General features: G+C 37.0%; 3 protein-coding genes across 4 annotated transcripts; 1 reads left to right on the forward strand and 2 right to left on the reverse strand.

Annotated features, from left to right (window-relative positions):
* Nucleotides 1–87: 87 nt before the first annotated feature.
* On the reverse strand, nt 88–3,282 carry LOC123316747 (odorant receptor 46a-like). The gene is made up of 4 exons (XM_044902963.1): nt 2,552–3,282; nt 1,408–1,510; nt 1,245–1,349; nt 88–159 (listed from the first exon to the last, which is right to left on the reverse strand). Exons 1-4 carry the CDS (start codon nt 3,280–3,282, stop codon nt 88–90), a joined length of 1,011 nt encoding a protein of 336 aa, XP_044758898.1.
* A 3,623-nt stretch (nt 3,283–6,905) lies between these two features.
* Nucleotides 6,906–9,764, forward strand: LOC123317468 (troponin C). Its single transcript, XM_044904024.1, has 4 exons — nt 6,906–7,065; nt 7,133–7,407; nt 9,274–9,422; nt 9,632–9,764. Exons 1-4 carry the CDS (start codon nt 7,063–7,065, stop codon nt 9,658–9,660), a joined length of 456 nt encoding a protein of 151 aa, XP_044759959.1. The 5' UTR covers nt 6,906–7,062; the 3' UTR covers nt 9,661–9,764.
* A 92-nt stretch (nt 9,765–9,856) lies between these two features.
* LOC123317467 (estradiol 17-beta-dehydrogenase 8) lies at nt 9,857–11,529 on the reverse strand. 2 transcript variants are annotated; one of them, XM_044904022.1, is made up of 5 exons: nt 11,422–11,529; nt 11,302–11,349; nt 10,641–10,954; nt 10,053–10,362; nt 9,857–9,995 (listed from the first exon to the last, which is right to left on the reverse strand). In XM_044904022.1, exons 2-5 carry the CDS (start codon nt 11,333–11,335, stop codon nt 9,901–9,903), a joined length of 753 nt encoding a protein of 250 aa, XP_044759957.1. In that variant the 5' UTR covers nt 11,336–11,349; nt 11,422–11,529; the 3' UTR covers nt 9,857–9,900. The 2 variants fall into 2 exon arrangements, with proteins under 2 accessions (XP_044759957.1, XP_044759958.1); XM_044904023.1 differs by having other exon boundaries at nt 11,427–11,481.
* Between the last annotated feature and the right edge of the window lie 292 nt (nt 11,530–11,821).

The following is an 11,821-nucleotide window of genomic DNA, read 5'->3' on the forward strand; positions in this document are numbered from 1 at the left end:
GCTCAAAAAATGCGAGTGCTAAGTGCAGAGTTTCAGTTGGGTATTTCTAAAATCTATCTAATCAACAAATATAAACGTCAAAGCTGATCATGGGGAATTTGCTTCATTCGCATTCATTTGTTGAAGGAGTACGTAGAATGACCAAGAGGACTTCATAATCTGTGAAGAGAGATTCTTTGAAACGTCGCCAAATAGTATTAAATATTCACAGTACATACAAAGAAGTTTCAGCCGCGTTATCTATGAAAAAGTTAACGAATTTATTGCGAAACTATATTCCCCTGAATGAAGTTAATCGTTAATAAAGTGACCTTTTCAAACGGCAGAAACTTACTTGCACACCTTCATATGAAAATAAAAATCAGAATCATAGTTTTTTATTGTACCCATGCACTTGATGAAGTGAATAACTCTTTCATACATATTCAGTTCAGAATCTTACCGATGAGAACGTAAGAGTTGAAAGTTCGAAGAAATGAAGAGCATAGATTTTTATCGGTGTAGCTGTCTTAAGCATGAAAAAAATCAGAGTTTTCTGGAAAGAGATCGGAGATCCCATCCAATTGCAGTGAAATGATGCGGAGTGTAGTCTCTCACTCTGGAAAAGTGAATGCACAGATTACACAGTAAATATATGCGTGAATATTATGAAAATTTTGATTTCGGATTTGCTGCGTTCTCTTTTGCGTGTACAAAAACCGGAATTAGAGTGAATAAAAATGCAAATTTTTCATTAATTCTAAAGCTTCAGGATATTTCCTACTGAACTACCATATTGCACCTCAAAATTAAAGAAAAAATCACAAGTGACCATCTATCCAACTATTAAGAGAACAAAAAAGTTCCAGCTGTTTGTTATAAAAATTTAAGAATCAATTTACTCCATCAACGATCTACCGTAGATTCTCGTCTATCGATTTATCCACCCCTGACAGGAATGCAGGAATCTGTATTCATCCCACCAGAAACATCGAAAGAACTCAACACAGATTTTTGCGCATTGAACTCTATGGCGGGGTTCCCATAGAGCTCAATGATCCTGCGATCCTGTGAGGGGTGAACAAATCGATAGACGAGAATGCATAGAGTGCATGACAAACTCACGTTCAACTCTCAATTTCGGAACAGACTTCCGGTTGGGCTATTTTTTACCAAACAGCGGTAATTTGTTTGGACTCCTAATAAACTGTATGATAAACCGATACAAAATTCAAGTGGATAATCATAATTACCGACCAACTCACCTTACTAAATACCTCGGATCCGAACCAACAATAGAGGAACAACTGCAAAGTCATTGCGAAAGCAAATGCACCGAGCAATAAGAACTCAAACGGCGCTTTATCAACCTTGAATCAAGCATTGTTTTTAATAAAATTGAGATTTCAGTCACAATCGATCACTCACCACAGCTGACAACCGAAAAAGAGCAGTACATAAGAGGATTATGACCAAGGAGATTTCACCAAACACCAAATGGGAAAAGAGCACATTTACTCTTTTCGACAAACTAAAAAGTAATGTAGTCAGTAAAAAGTACACTCTTTTCTGCAGTATTTATATTTTGTTGTAATATGGATTGTCGACGACGGTTAGTCTCTATCTACGATCGAGACATAGACATAGAGTCTCTATGATCATAGTTGTCTCTATGTCTATAGATTGAGATATGTCATTATTGTTCTTTGATATGGATTAATCCACAGAAAACTAATACAACAGAAGTGAGATTGGCACATAGACATAGAGACTCTCTATATGTCTATGGATTGGCACCACAGATCACAGAAACTCTTATCCATAGACATATAGACATGGACTGTGCCTTTCCTTTCTATCTATGCATGAAATACGGTCAAAAAAAGTGACAGAGAGAAACGCACGTCGGGAATGCAGTTGTCTCTTTCTAGAATTTTGATTGGTCTACACTCACCTCTATGTGAACAAAAAAGAGACAACTGCATTCCCGACGTGCGTTTCTCTCTTTCTATAAAAAAAGCCAATTTCATGCTGACACATAGACATATAGACATGGACTGTGCCTTTCCTTTCTATCTATGCATGAAATACGGTCAAAAAAAGTGACAGAGAGAAACGCACGTCGGGAATGCAGTTGTCTCTTTCTAGAATTTTGATTGGTCTACAGTCACCCCTATGTGAACATTGTGAACAAAAAAGAGACAACTGCATTCCCGACGTGCGTTTCTCTCTTTCTATAAAAAAAGCCAATTTCATGCTGACATTGCTCAGTCCATGTCTCTATGTCTATGTGCTGACATTGCTCAGTCCATGTCTCTATGTCTATGCTCTTATCACACAAAATATTTTGTGTTATCTGTGCTTGCCACCGATCATAGTCGAGAGCACAGAACACAAATAAGTCGACAGGGACGGATTTCATCCGTTTGGCTCATGGAGCAAAGAATACCTACTCATTTTGACCTAATTTTTCATTAATTTCGTTATACTAGGTTCCTTTTGCCCGAATCGGCCCGTAAAGGATTATCTATTGAACTTGAAATATCACACTCGCCTCGGTGATTATACTCACAGCAGAATTTCACGATGATGAGCAAAGATATCCCTGAAATACAAATCATATCGACCAAATTTAGTCTCTCTAGGTTGAAAATTCACCAGTCTCGCTCTCAACAAGTCACACTGACTGCCGATGGTGGCCATCAAACCAGCGCACAACATATCGACGCCAGTGTGGATCAGATGGTTGAGCCACACGGCCACGCATTGATGGACATAGACGATTTCGTACAAAGGGGAGGCCAGATCCTGTAGAGGATACCAAACTTCGAAAGGATACCTCCTCTCGCCCATCAGAAAGGGAAGCAATAGGTAAATGACGCAGGTGATCGAACAGAATAAAAAGTAGGAGGTGGTGATGAAGAAATAACTCGTCAACGATCTCCTGACTATCTCGCATTCGGCGAAGGTTTTTGGCTGGATGATGTCTTGGTCCAGTTGCTCCATTATGGTCTTGGTGACGACCAGTTTTCGCAGGAAGAAGATCACCTGTACCAAAGTGATCGACCTCTGCGCGAAGTAGCTCACTCTGTTCGACAACATCTCCCAGTCCCCATAGCAATAGAACATCGTGGAAGACACCGCCAAGTAGTCTAAGATGAGGAAAAAAATCACCATCCAAATGGAGTAATACGTGTAATTAGTATTCGTGAAGTACTTTTTTCCTTCTGGCCAAAGACCTACGCACCTCAGCATGAGGAGGTTTCGACGCAGGGCGTCTGGTTTACGTAATGCCTCAGTCATGATGAGCTGAAAACTGACTGTTTAATAAGAGCATCATTTTCGAATTGGGAATCTTATGTATTGTACATATATTTCAACAAGTAGACTTTTGAGGTCAAACTTAACACTTTTTCCTTTACCATTATTTCTGATTGGGCCTAGATGAAAAGATATAGCCTTTTTAGTGTACATAATCAGCTATTCCACCCCTGGAAACACCAAATTTCCATAAGAATCCAGCTAGATCTATGACACTACGGATCTGTATATCATTTAAACACTTTCATTTTCCAAAATGGTCAAATATTCATTCGTAAGCCTTCAAATCATTACTTTCAACAGATTCATCAATGAAAAACTGAAAATTGCATTTTTCATGTATTTTCAACAGCCTGCATCTTTCTAACCGAGAAGTATCGGAAAAAATGGTATAGGAAAAAGTGTTTCTTTTGACCTCAACAATCTACTGTTGAAATATTTGTACGAATCACCCTATATGTGCAAGTCAAAGACTCACCCTGTATAGTAGAGTAATCCGGCTGAAATTTTAAAGGAGATCTCCAACCTTCGGAGGAGATATTCTAGTATGCTTGTATGAGTAACATCAAAAACACAACATCCAATATCAGAAAGAATTTCTACGAAAATGTTTGTTGGAAAAAGATATGAAATGTATCGACAACTCCCACAAATTGACCTAGCAGCCAGATTCAAGCCTATATGATCCCTCTTCAGACTGGCTCATCGAAAGATGAAGAAGAAAAGATCATATATCATTATTCAACAATCTGATAATGAACTGTATTTCCAAACCATCTATTTGAGGTAAAATACATGTAGTTGTCAATGATTAAATATAATGATCCCTGGGATATGGGAATTTCATTTCTCAAATTTCTCCCGACAGATTCATGAATATTGATGAATTCTCAACCAGATGACGAAACGTAGGAATAGAATAGACCAATTACGATAAATTTTCAAATATATATATCATCATACTCCCAATCTTTTCTAATTTTTCCCCCACTCTATAGGGATTGTAGGTGTTTGAATCCTTGTCTTTGAGTCTATATATTTAAGTAATACGTAATATGTACTAACATTGAACACCAACTAATTGAGCAAAAGTGAAAATGAAAAATAAATCCTTCAAAAAGCAAGCAAGATTTTTTTCATCCTCTTCTTCCTATCCCTATCGAAAATATCAAAAAGGAAATTGGACTAGCAAAAATCTAAATTTAGAGTGAACCATAGAGAAAGTGTCGCCATCGAAGTGGGTAGAGATTGACAGGTTTCGCTCTTATTTGAGCTCATCAGTACGTAAAGTAAGTGAAAACGCGGATGTAGGTTCTAAATATTCATTCCTCATACTTCTATATTTCTCGAAGACGAACAAGAATGATCAGTGTCATATGTGTTGGCTCACGCTCCCTGACTAAAATAAACGCATCGAATATTTCTGTCACCTTTCTCATTTAACCGCTAATTAACTCCGCGGATGACTACTGTTCCGAAGTATTTCCCGAGATTGCAAACTCATCAAGTGTCGAATTAGCTCGTCACGGGTGTACCAATTTATGGCTGCATTCGAAAATATTTCGTCTATATAGCTGTTTCCGACCTCCTATTTTCGGTTCATCTTCGTCATAAACGAAAATTTCAATCCCGCTTTGTTTCGTGAAAAATAATTCAAAGAAAGAAACTTCATGTACTGCTGAGCGTCATTTTTCACGAAACGGGGTTGACAGAGTAGAAATTAGGCATATACAGGGTGTGAATGAATGGTTGCAGAAAAATTTAAGGTTTACTTTTAAGAGTTGGGTTCTTTGAATTTATGTTATTATTATGGTATATAATGTAATGGTGATGATGAAGAAACTGGATGTTGTGGATGGAATTTTGTGTTCGTAGACGATTCCATCAGATCAATAAAAAACCACATTTCGAAAATATCTCCATTCGATAAAATCGTTTGTGAGATATATCTGAAAATGACATTTGTTATGGATTTTCAACAGCCTGTATCCAACCGAGCTCAATTGGAACAAACGGTTAAGACTCACCCTATGTACCTAGAGTTAGGGGAGTCAATCTCGGGCATACATATATTGTATCCTAAAAATGATTCGAATGAAATAATAAAAATACAGGGTATATAAAGATTGAGAAAAAGATAGCTACTATAAAATTCTGAACGACAATATAAGCATTGGGAGCTTTTCACCCTGTATCGAAATCAGTTTGTCCATCATCAGATGAAAAAATTTTACGTACTCCACTCCTGTCCTCAATTTGTTACTGAGCTTATTAGGAACGTCGAATAATTTTCGACAGATTTGAGTACAATTAATGTTCTTTATTTAGCAACAGTCGAAGCAAATTTGAAAATATATATTTTGCCAATAAAAATGATAAATGGTGTTCACCTTAGCACTGACAGTAGAAATATATCATTCCAAAGGAGATAAATAGTTGAAAAATTCAATTTGGTTGGTCGAAATTTTCAGGTTGAATCGAACAAATTGAAATATATTACCATTGGCCTGTCTTTTGGAGGAAAAGAAATTTTCATGGAAATTATAATATACATTGTTTGAAACATTTCATTCAAAATGCATAGGGACCAATAAACCAAAAAAATTTGGCTTAGCACCATATGATTTCTTCAGTATTCCAGGACTTTCAGAGATAACGGAAGTTAACTCATATTCTCTTATATCAAACCGACAGAATATCTTGAAATTTCCTCGGAAAATACCCAAAAATATTCGTCGTTGGAAAAACGTATCTACGTCTTAAAATGAGACACTTGCTTCATTTGAAACCGTGTGAAACACTCCGCCAACTTTATTATAAATATCGTTTAATAGAGCACTTATATGAAAGGACGATTTACTTCAATAATAAATTCCCATTTGGATCCAAACATGAAACACGAAACGACAGTACACAGTATGCTTCATTTTGACGATATTCGTGAAGATCATTCGTAGCTATATACAATGTTTCCAAATTGAAAAATAGAAAAAACCCATTCAAAAAAACCCGCGCTTACATAAACCTGTTTCGTCACGTCGTGTAGCACTCTCATTGGTTCGCAGAAATCCACAGAAGTTTTTACAGCTGTCATGTTATATTGGTCAACTCGATGACATATAATCACAGAATTATATTAGTTTTCTGTGAGGTTTTCTTCAAGATTCATTGAATTTTGATCTCTTCAAAGGCATACTCATGAATATAAAAATACTAGAAATAATAACCCTTTTTTAAATTTTTTACTGTATATTCTGAAACTATATGTATAGAAGGGTAGCTATTTATGTCATTTCAGCTCCCTGGTCTCGAAATAGTGTGGAAATGCAAGTGTTACATACAGGATGATTGTTTGACTCTTGTTTTTTCTCAGAGACTCGAACGAACGACCTGTATATACGAACAGTTTGATTCATTCTCGACGAAAATTGCACAAAAGCAACATCGCTAAAAATATAGAAATTGATAATTCCTAAACGCCATCGGCAAATTAGAAACATTCTGTCCTGAAATAGAATGGCGAAAAGAAACGACTTGAGAATTTTATCTGGCATCACTAATGGGAAAATCAACTGCTATTTTAGACCAGATCATGCACTTTTTCTGCCCGTTTCCAGCCTAAATATTCCCCCTATTTTTCTAAGTCGAAGGTGGTGGGAGGAACTATAAAAGTGAATACATCACTACGTGCAGAAGTTTCTGCGATGTTTAGTTACCTTTTTGTATTATTTTATCGGTAATTTCGAAGTGTTCCGACCAAAGATGGTAGGAGTTTGAATCGCGATTGTTCTTATATGAGCTGTATCTCTCACGAATTCTTCCTGCTTCGCAGGATTCTGAGGATGCCCAGAAGATGGCCATCATGAGGAAGGCCTTCCAGATGTTCGACACCACCAAGTGTGGTTACATCGAAACGTTGAAGATCTCCACCATCTTGAACACGATGGGACAACTCTTCGACGACCACGAGCTAAGTCAACTGATAAAGAAGAACGACCCGGACAATAGTGGAAAGGTCAATTTCGATGGATTCTGCAATATTGCTTCGCATTTTTTAGAGGAGGACGATGACGAGTCCACGCAGCAAGAACTCAAAGAGGCTTTCAGGTAAGCCTGAATCAACTAGCAGGCTCCGAAAATTGCAGCAATATTTCCTTTTACCGAATTGGAACTATCGATTTCAACCTCAAACGAATCTCCACCATCTATAAGTCGAAATCCTTTCTGTCTTGCTTTTTTATGTGCCTATTCATCTCCACTATATTCTATTTGATTGATATATATGAACAACAATAATAATCTGCTTCCTTGATGGTATCTATCTATATATTCTACAATCTATATCTTCCATCAATCCTACTCCAAGTCCATCTCAATTAGAATCTACTTTACGCTTATCCATATGCACTGTGCTCTACTTCATTCGTTGCTCTTTCAACTTTAAAGTACTCTCCTGGTATCTCTTTCCACCATAATCTACCTTTTTTATTTATGTCCATTGTCCATTCCAACCAAAATCAACCTTTTCCGTGTCCATATCAACTAGAATCTATATTCTCCCCATCTTCACTATGCTCTACTCTATTCGTATCTATGTCATCTCCTTTTTTAAGCTCATTCCAACCAGAATCTACCTTTTTCATGTCCATCTCAACTAGATTCTACTTGTCTATACCATCACTACACTCTGCTTTATTCAATAATATGCTACTTTATCGGCATCCATATTTACCATAATCTACTTTTTCATACCAATCCCAACCACAGTATCCACCTTTTTTATGTCCATCTGGACTAGGATCTACTTTCAGCTTGTCCATATTTCCACTAAGCCCCCCTTTATTCGTATCTATTTCAATTATAATCTTCTTTCTTGGTGCCAACCTCTACTATAATCTATCTTTTTATGCCCACGCCAACAGAGCAATCTACCTTTTCCATATCCATCTCAAGTAGAATCTACCTCTTCTACTTGTCTATGCCCTTACCACGCTCTGCTTTATTCAACTATATTCTACTTTATGGGCATCTACCTTTTTCATGTCAATCTCAACTTCTTTTTATGCCCATGCCAACAGCAATCTACCTTTTCCATATCCATCTCAACTAGAATCAACCTTCTACTTGTCTATACCCTCACCACGCTCTGCTTTATTCAACTATATGCTACTTTATTGGCATCCATATTTACCATAATCTACTTTTTCATACCAATCCCAACCACAGTATCTACCTATGTCCATCTGGACTAGGATCTACTTTCAGCTTGTCCATATTTCCACTAAGCCCCCTTTTATTCGTATCTATTTCAATTTTAATTTCCTTCTGTGGCATCCAACTTCTACTATAATCTATACTTTTTATGTCCATGCCAACAGCAATCTACCTTTTCCATATCCATCTCAGCTAGAATCTACCTTCTACTTGTCTATACCCTCACCACGCTCTGCTTTATTCGACTATATTCTACTTTATTGGCATCTACCTTTTTCATGTCAATCTCAACTTCTTTTTATGCCCATGCCAACAGCAATCTACCTTTTCCACATCCATCTCAACTAGAATCAACCTTCTACTTGTCTATACCCTCACCACGCTCTGCTTTATTCAACTATATGCTACTTTATTGGCATCTACATTTACCATAATCTACTTTTTCATACCAATCCCAACCACAGTATCTACCTATGTCCATCTGGACTAGGATCTACTTTCAGCTTGTCCATATTTCCACTAAGCCCCTTTCATTCGTATCTATTTCAATTATAATCTATTTTCTTGGCATCCAACCTCTACTATAATTTATACTTTTTATGTCCATGCCAACATCAATCTACCTTTTCCATATCTCTCTCAAGAAGAATCTACCCTCTGCTCTCTTGGTATCTACTTTATCCATGTCCATCCCAGCCATAGTAATATCTTCCATTCTTCCATATCTATCTACCATTCCCATCTAATAAACCGTTACAGATTGTACGACAGAGAAGGAAATGGTTACATTACAACAGCTACCCTCAAAGAAATTCTTGGTGCTCTCGATGACAATTTGAGCAGTAGGGACCTAGATGGAATTATAGCCGAAATTGATACCGATGGATCTGGAACCGTAGACTTCGATGGTGAGTAAAGCGGCCCACACGTAAGGATTTTTAGTACCAAAAATCGTTTCCGAATTTTAGCTTTATACGCCCAATATCATAAAGCACCCAATTCCAAACGATATAAAACAGTCGTAGTTGGTATGGTTTAAAAGGAAAAGTCCATATCATGATGAAAGATTTCTCGAAAGATATTCATAAATTTTCCTTCCCATTATTTTTATTTTCAGAATTCATGGAAATGATGACTGGAGATTAACTTGTCCAAATGGCGGAATGGAAATGATCCAATGAAAAATTTATTTTAAATACTTAATATCTGAATAATGTAACATTATTGACTGAATAAATAAGTTGACTCGGTTTTCTCATTATGCTGTAGCTAGAACCTTAAGAATTCCACAAAAAACTCGGGAAGAATTTTTTCAAACGCTAGTCATAAATAAAACAACCACCACCACTGAAATTTTATATCGATCAAACAGCAAATAATTATCGGTTATGTTGAGATCAACCCTCCATTGACATCTATCGAAGCACCTGTAATATAGGAACTTTTGTCGGACGCTAAAAATGATATAACCTCCGCAATCTCTGAAAAAAAGTGGTGATCAACGATTGTTCCCTGTAGGAATCACATCAACTATTCACCTTCTGGCGTTCCAAACCTGGATAGGGGTATTTTATTGGCAAACATCTCCTTCAGTTTATCGGGCACCAGCTCGGTCATGGGGGTTGTGATGAACCCAGGAAGGATTGCATTGACCCTTATGCCCTCTCGTCCCAATTCTTTAGCGGCTGTTTTGGTGAGCACCTCCACGCCAGCCTTACTAGCGGCATAGTTTGCCTGCCCGATGTTCCCGTTTTTACCTACAACGCTTGCGATGTTGACCACGGAACCCTTGGTCACTTTATGCTCTACGATAGCATTGCAGAACGTCTGGGTTACCAGGAAAGTTCCCTGAAATTTTCAAAAGTGAAGCAAAAACAGTTTTATCCCCACCCCAAAAACTCAGGGCTCAGGCGGATCCCTTTGGGCTTTATGAGACATAACGTAAAAAAGAGGGAAAGTGGCTGAATTTACAGGCTGACTGGGATATTTATAAGCAGAATAGAATGCGGCAACTTTGATGTTTTTGGATATGCTGTTATTCCTCTTGATCATGACTGAATTATTTTGTTAGTAGGTGCTTATTGGGATCATATCCTATGATAAACCATTAGTCATTTTTTTCCCACCTTCAAATTAACATCCATGACCTCTTGGAAATTTTCCTCGGACAGTTTCAGCAGAAAGTTATCCCTAGTTATACCTGCGCAGTTCACGATTATGGACGGTGGTTGGTTGTAAGTCTCCAGAACCTGTTTCAACGCCGTTTTCACACTGGTGGATTCGCTGACGTTGAGGGATACGGCCATATTAGTTTTATCCGGCTTTTCGATGAGCTGCAAAGTTTCTTGGGCATTTTTCACGTTTATATCCGCCGCAATGATGTTGGCTCCATCTCTGGATAATATCTGACAGGCTGCTCTACCGATACCAGAACCAGCACCTGAGTATAAGACGGCTTTTCTGATGAAACTGTCGATATCTTAACAACATCTTCCAAGGTGAGAGCGCATCCACCATTTATGTTTTGTTTAACTATTATATAGCTCTACCTTTGGGTGTTCAACAATGGGTTAATACTCAATGGCTCTACTATCATTTGATAAAATGAGTTGTTCTTTTCAGACGTCTACGGGGCGAAATTTCAAGAAGCATTTTGAGTTGTGTTATATGCATATCCAATTATAGCCCACTCATCACTACGCCAATGAGATAATCTAATTAATTTGTGTGAACTAGTGGTATTTAAGGTTAAGTCAGTTCGAGAAAATAACTATAATTCTATCTTACCAGTTATAAAGGCCGTTTTTCCACTCAGAGACATTTGAGCGATGTTTGCTGAGAAAAAAAATAGAAAGATATACGAAATATTTCGTGAAATATATCAGTTTTGATTGTAGAATCACCTACCTGACCTTACTTCCTGAGAAATCTTATCACTATGGGTATATAGGTCGCACTGATTCTCTTATAATCACTTCATATATTATGGTATTCACCTTGTTCTCATGAAAAAGTGTGGTATCAAAGGTGATGATTTGATTCTTAATAATAAAATCACCTTTTGAGAAGAAAACGCGTTATGTATGCTGAACGAATCTCTATCTACAGTCGAAAGAGGATTATTTCATGAAATTTATATTCGGAAAATAACATTTAATTTCCAAAATACAATTTTTTCTATTTATTCATTCCTCAATTTCTGATTTTCATCATTTTATTTTTCAATTTCTTAATTTTTTTTATTCTCCAGTGATAAGATTCCATGGAATCTACTTTTTTCTCCAATTCAATATTTTCTATTTTGAAT

This window comes from Coccinella septempunctata, chromosome 7 (assembly GCF_907165205.1).
Source record: "Coccinella septempunctata chromosome 7, icCocSept1.1, whole genome shotgun sequence".
Taxonomy (NCBI): domain Eukaryota; kingdom Metazoa; phylum Arthropoda; class Insecta; order Coleoptera; family Coccinellidae; genus Coccinella; species Coccinella septempunctata.

Bases quoted from the DNA above. Each gene is read 5' to 3' on its own strand.
- LOC123316747 (XM_044902963.1), bottom strand. From the start codon at position 3,282: ATGACTGAGGCATTACGTAAACCAGACGCCCTGCGTCGAAACCTCCTC. The intron at 1,350-1,407 runs GTGAGTGATCGA...GCTTGATTCAAG, and splicing joins TTTTTCGGTTGTCAGCTGTG to GTTGATAAAGCGCCGTTTGA. The intron at 160-1,244 runs GTGAGTTGGTCG...CTCTCTTCACAG, and splicing joins GATCCGAGGTATTTAGTAAG to ATTATGAAGTCCTCTTGGTC.
- LOC123317468 (XM_044904024.1), top strand. The intron at 7,408-9,273 runs GTAAGCCTGAAT...AAACCGTTACAG, and splicing joins GAACTCAAAGAGGCTTTCAG to ATTGTACGACAGAGAAGGAA. The intron at 9,423-9,631 runs GTGAGTAAAGCG...TTTTATTTTCAG, and splicing joins TGGAACCGTAGACTTCGATG to AATTCATGGAAATGATGACT.
- LOC123317467 (XM_044904022.1), bottom strand. From the start codon at position 11,335: ATGTCTCTGAGTGGAAAAACGGCCTTTATAACTG. The intron at 10,955-11,301 runs GTAAGATAGAAT...TCTTATACTCAG, and splicing joins AAAAACGGCCTTTATAACTG to GTGCTGGTTCTGGTATCGGT. The intron at 9,996-10,052 runs GTGAATAGTTGA...ACTTTTTTTCAG, and splicing joins CAGGTTTGGAACGCCAGAAG to AGATTGCGGAGGTTATATCA.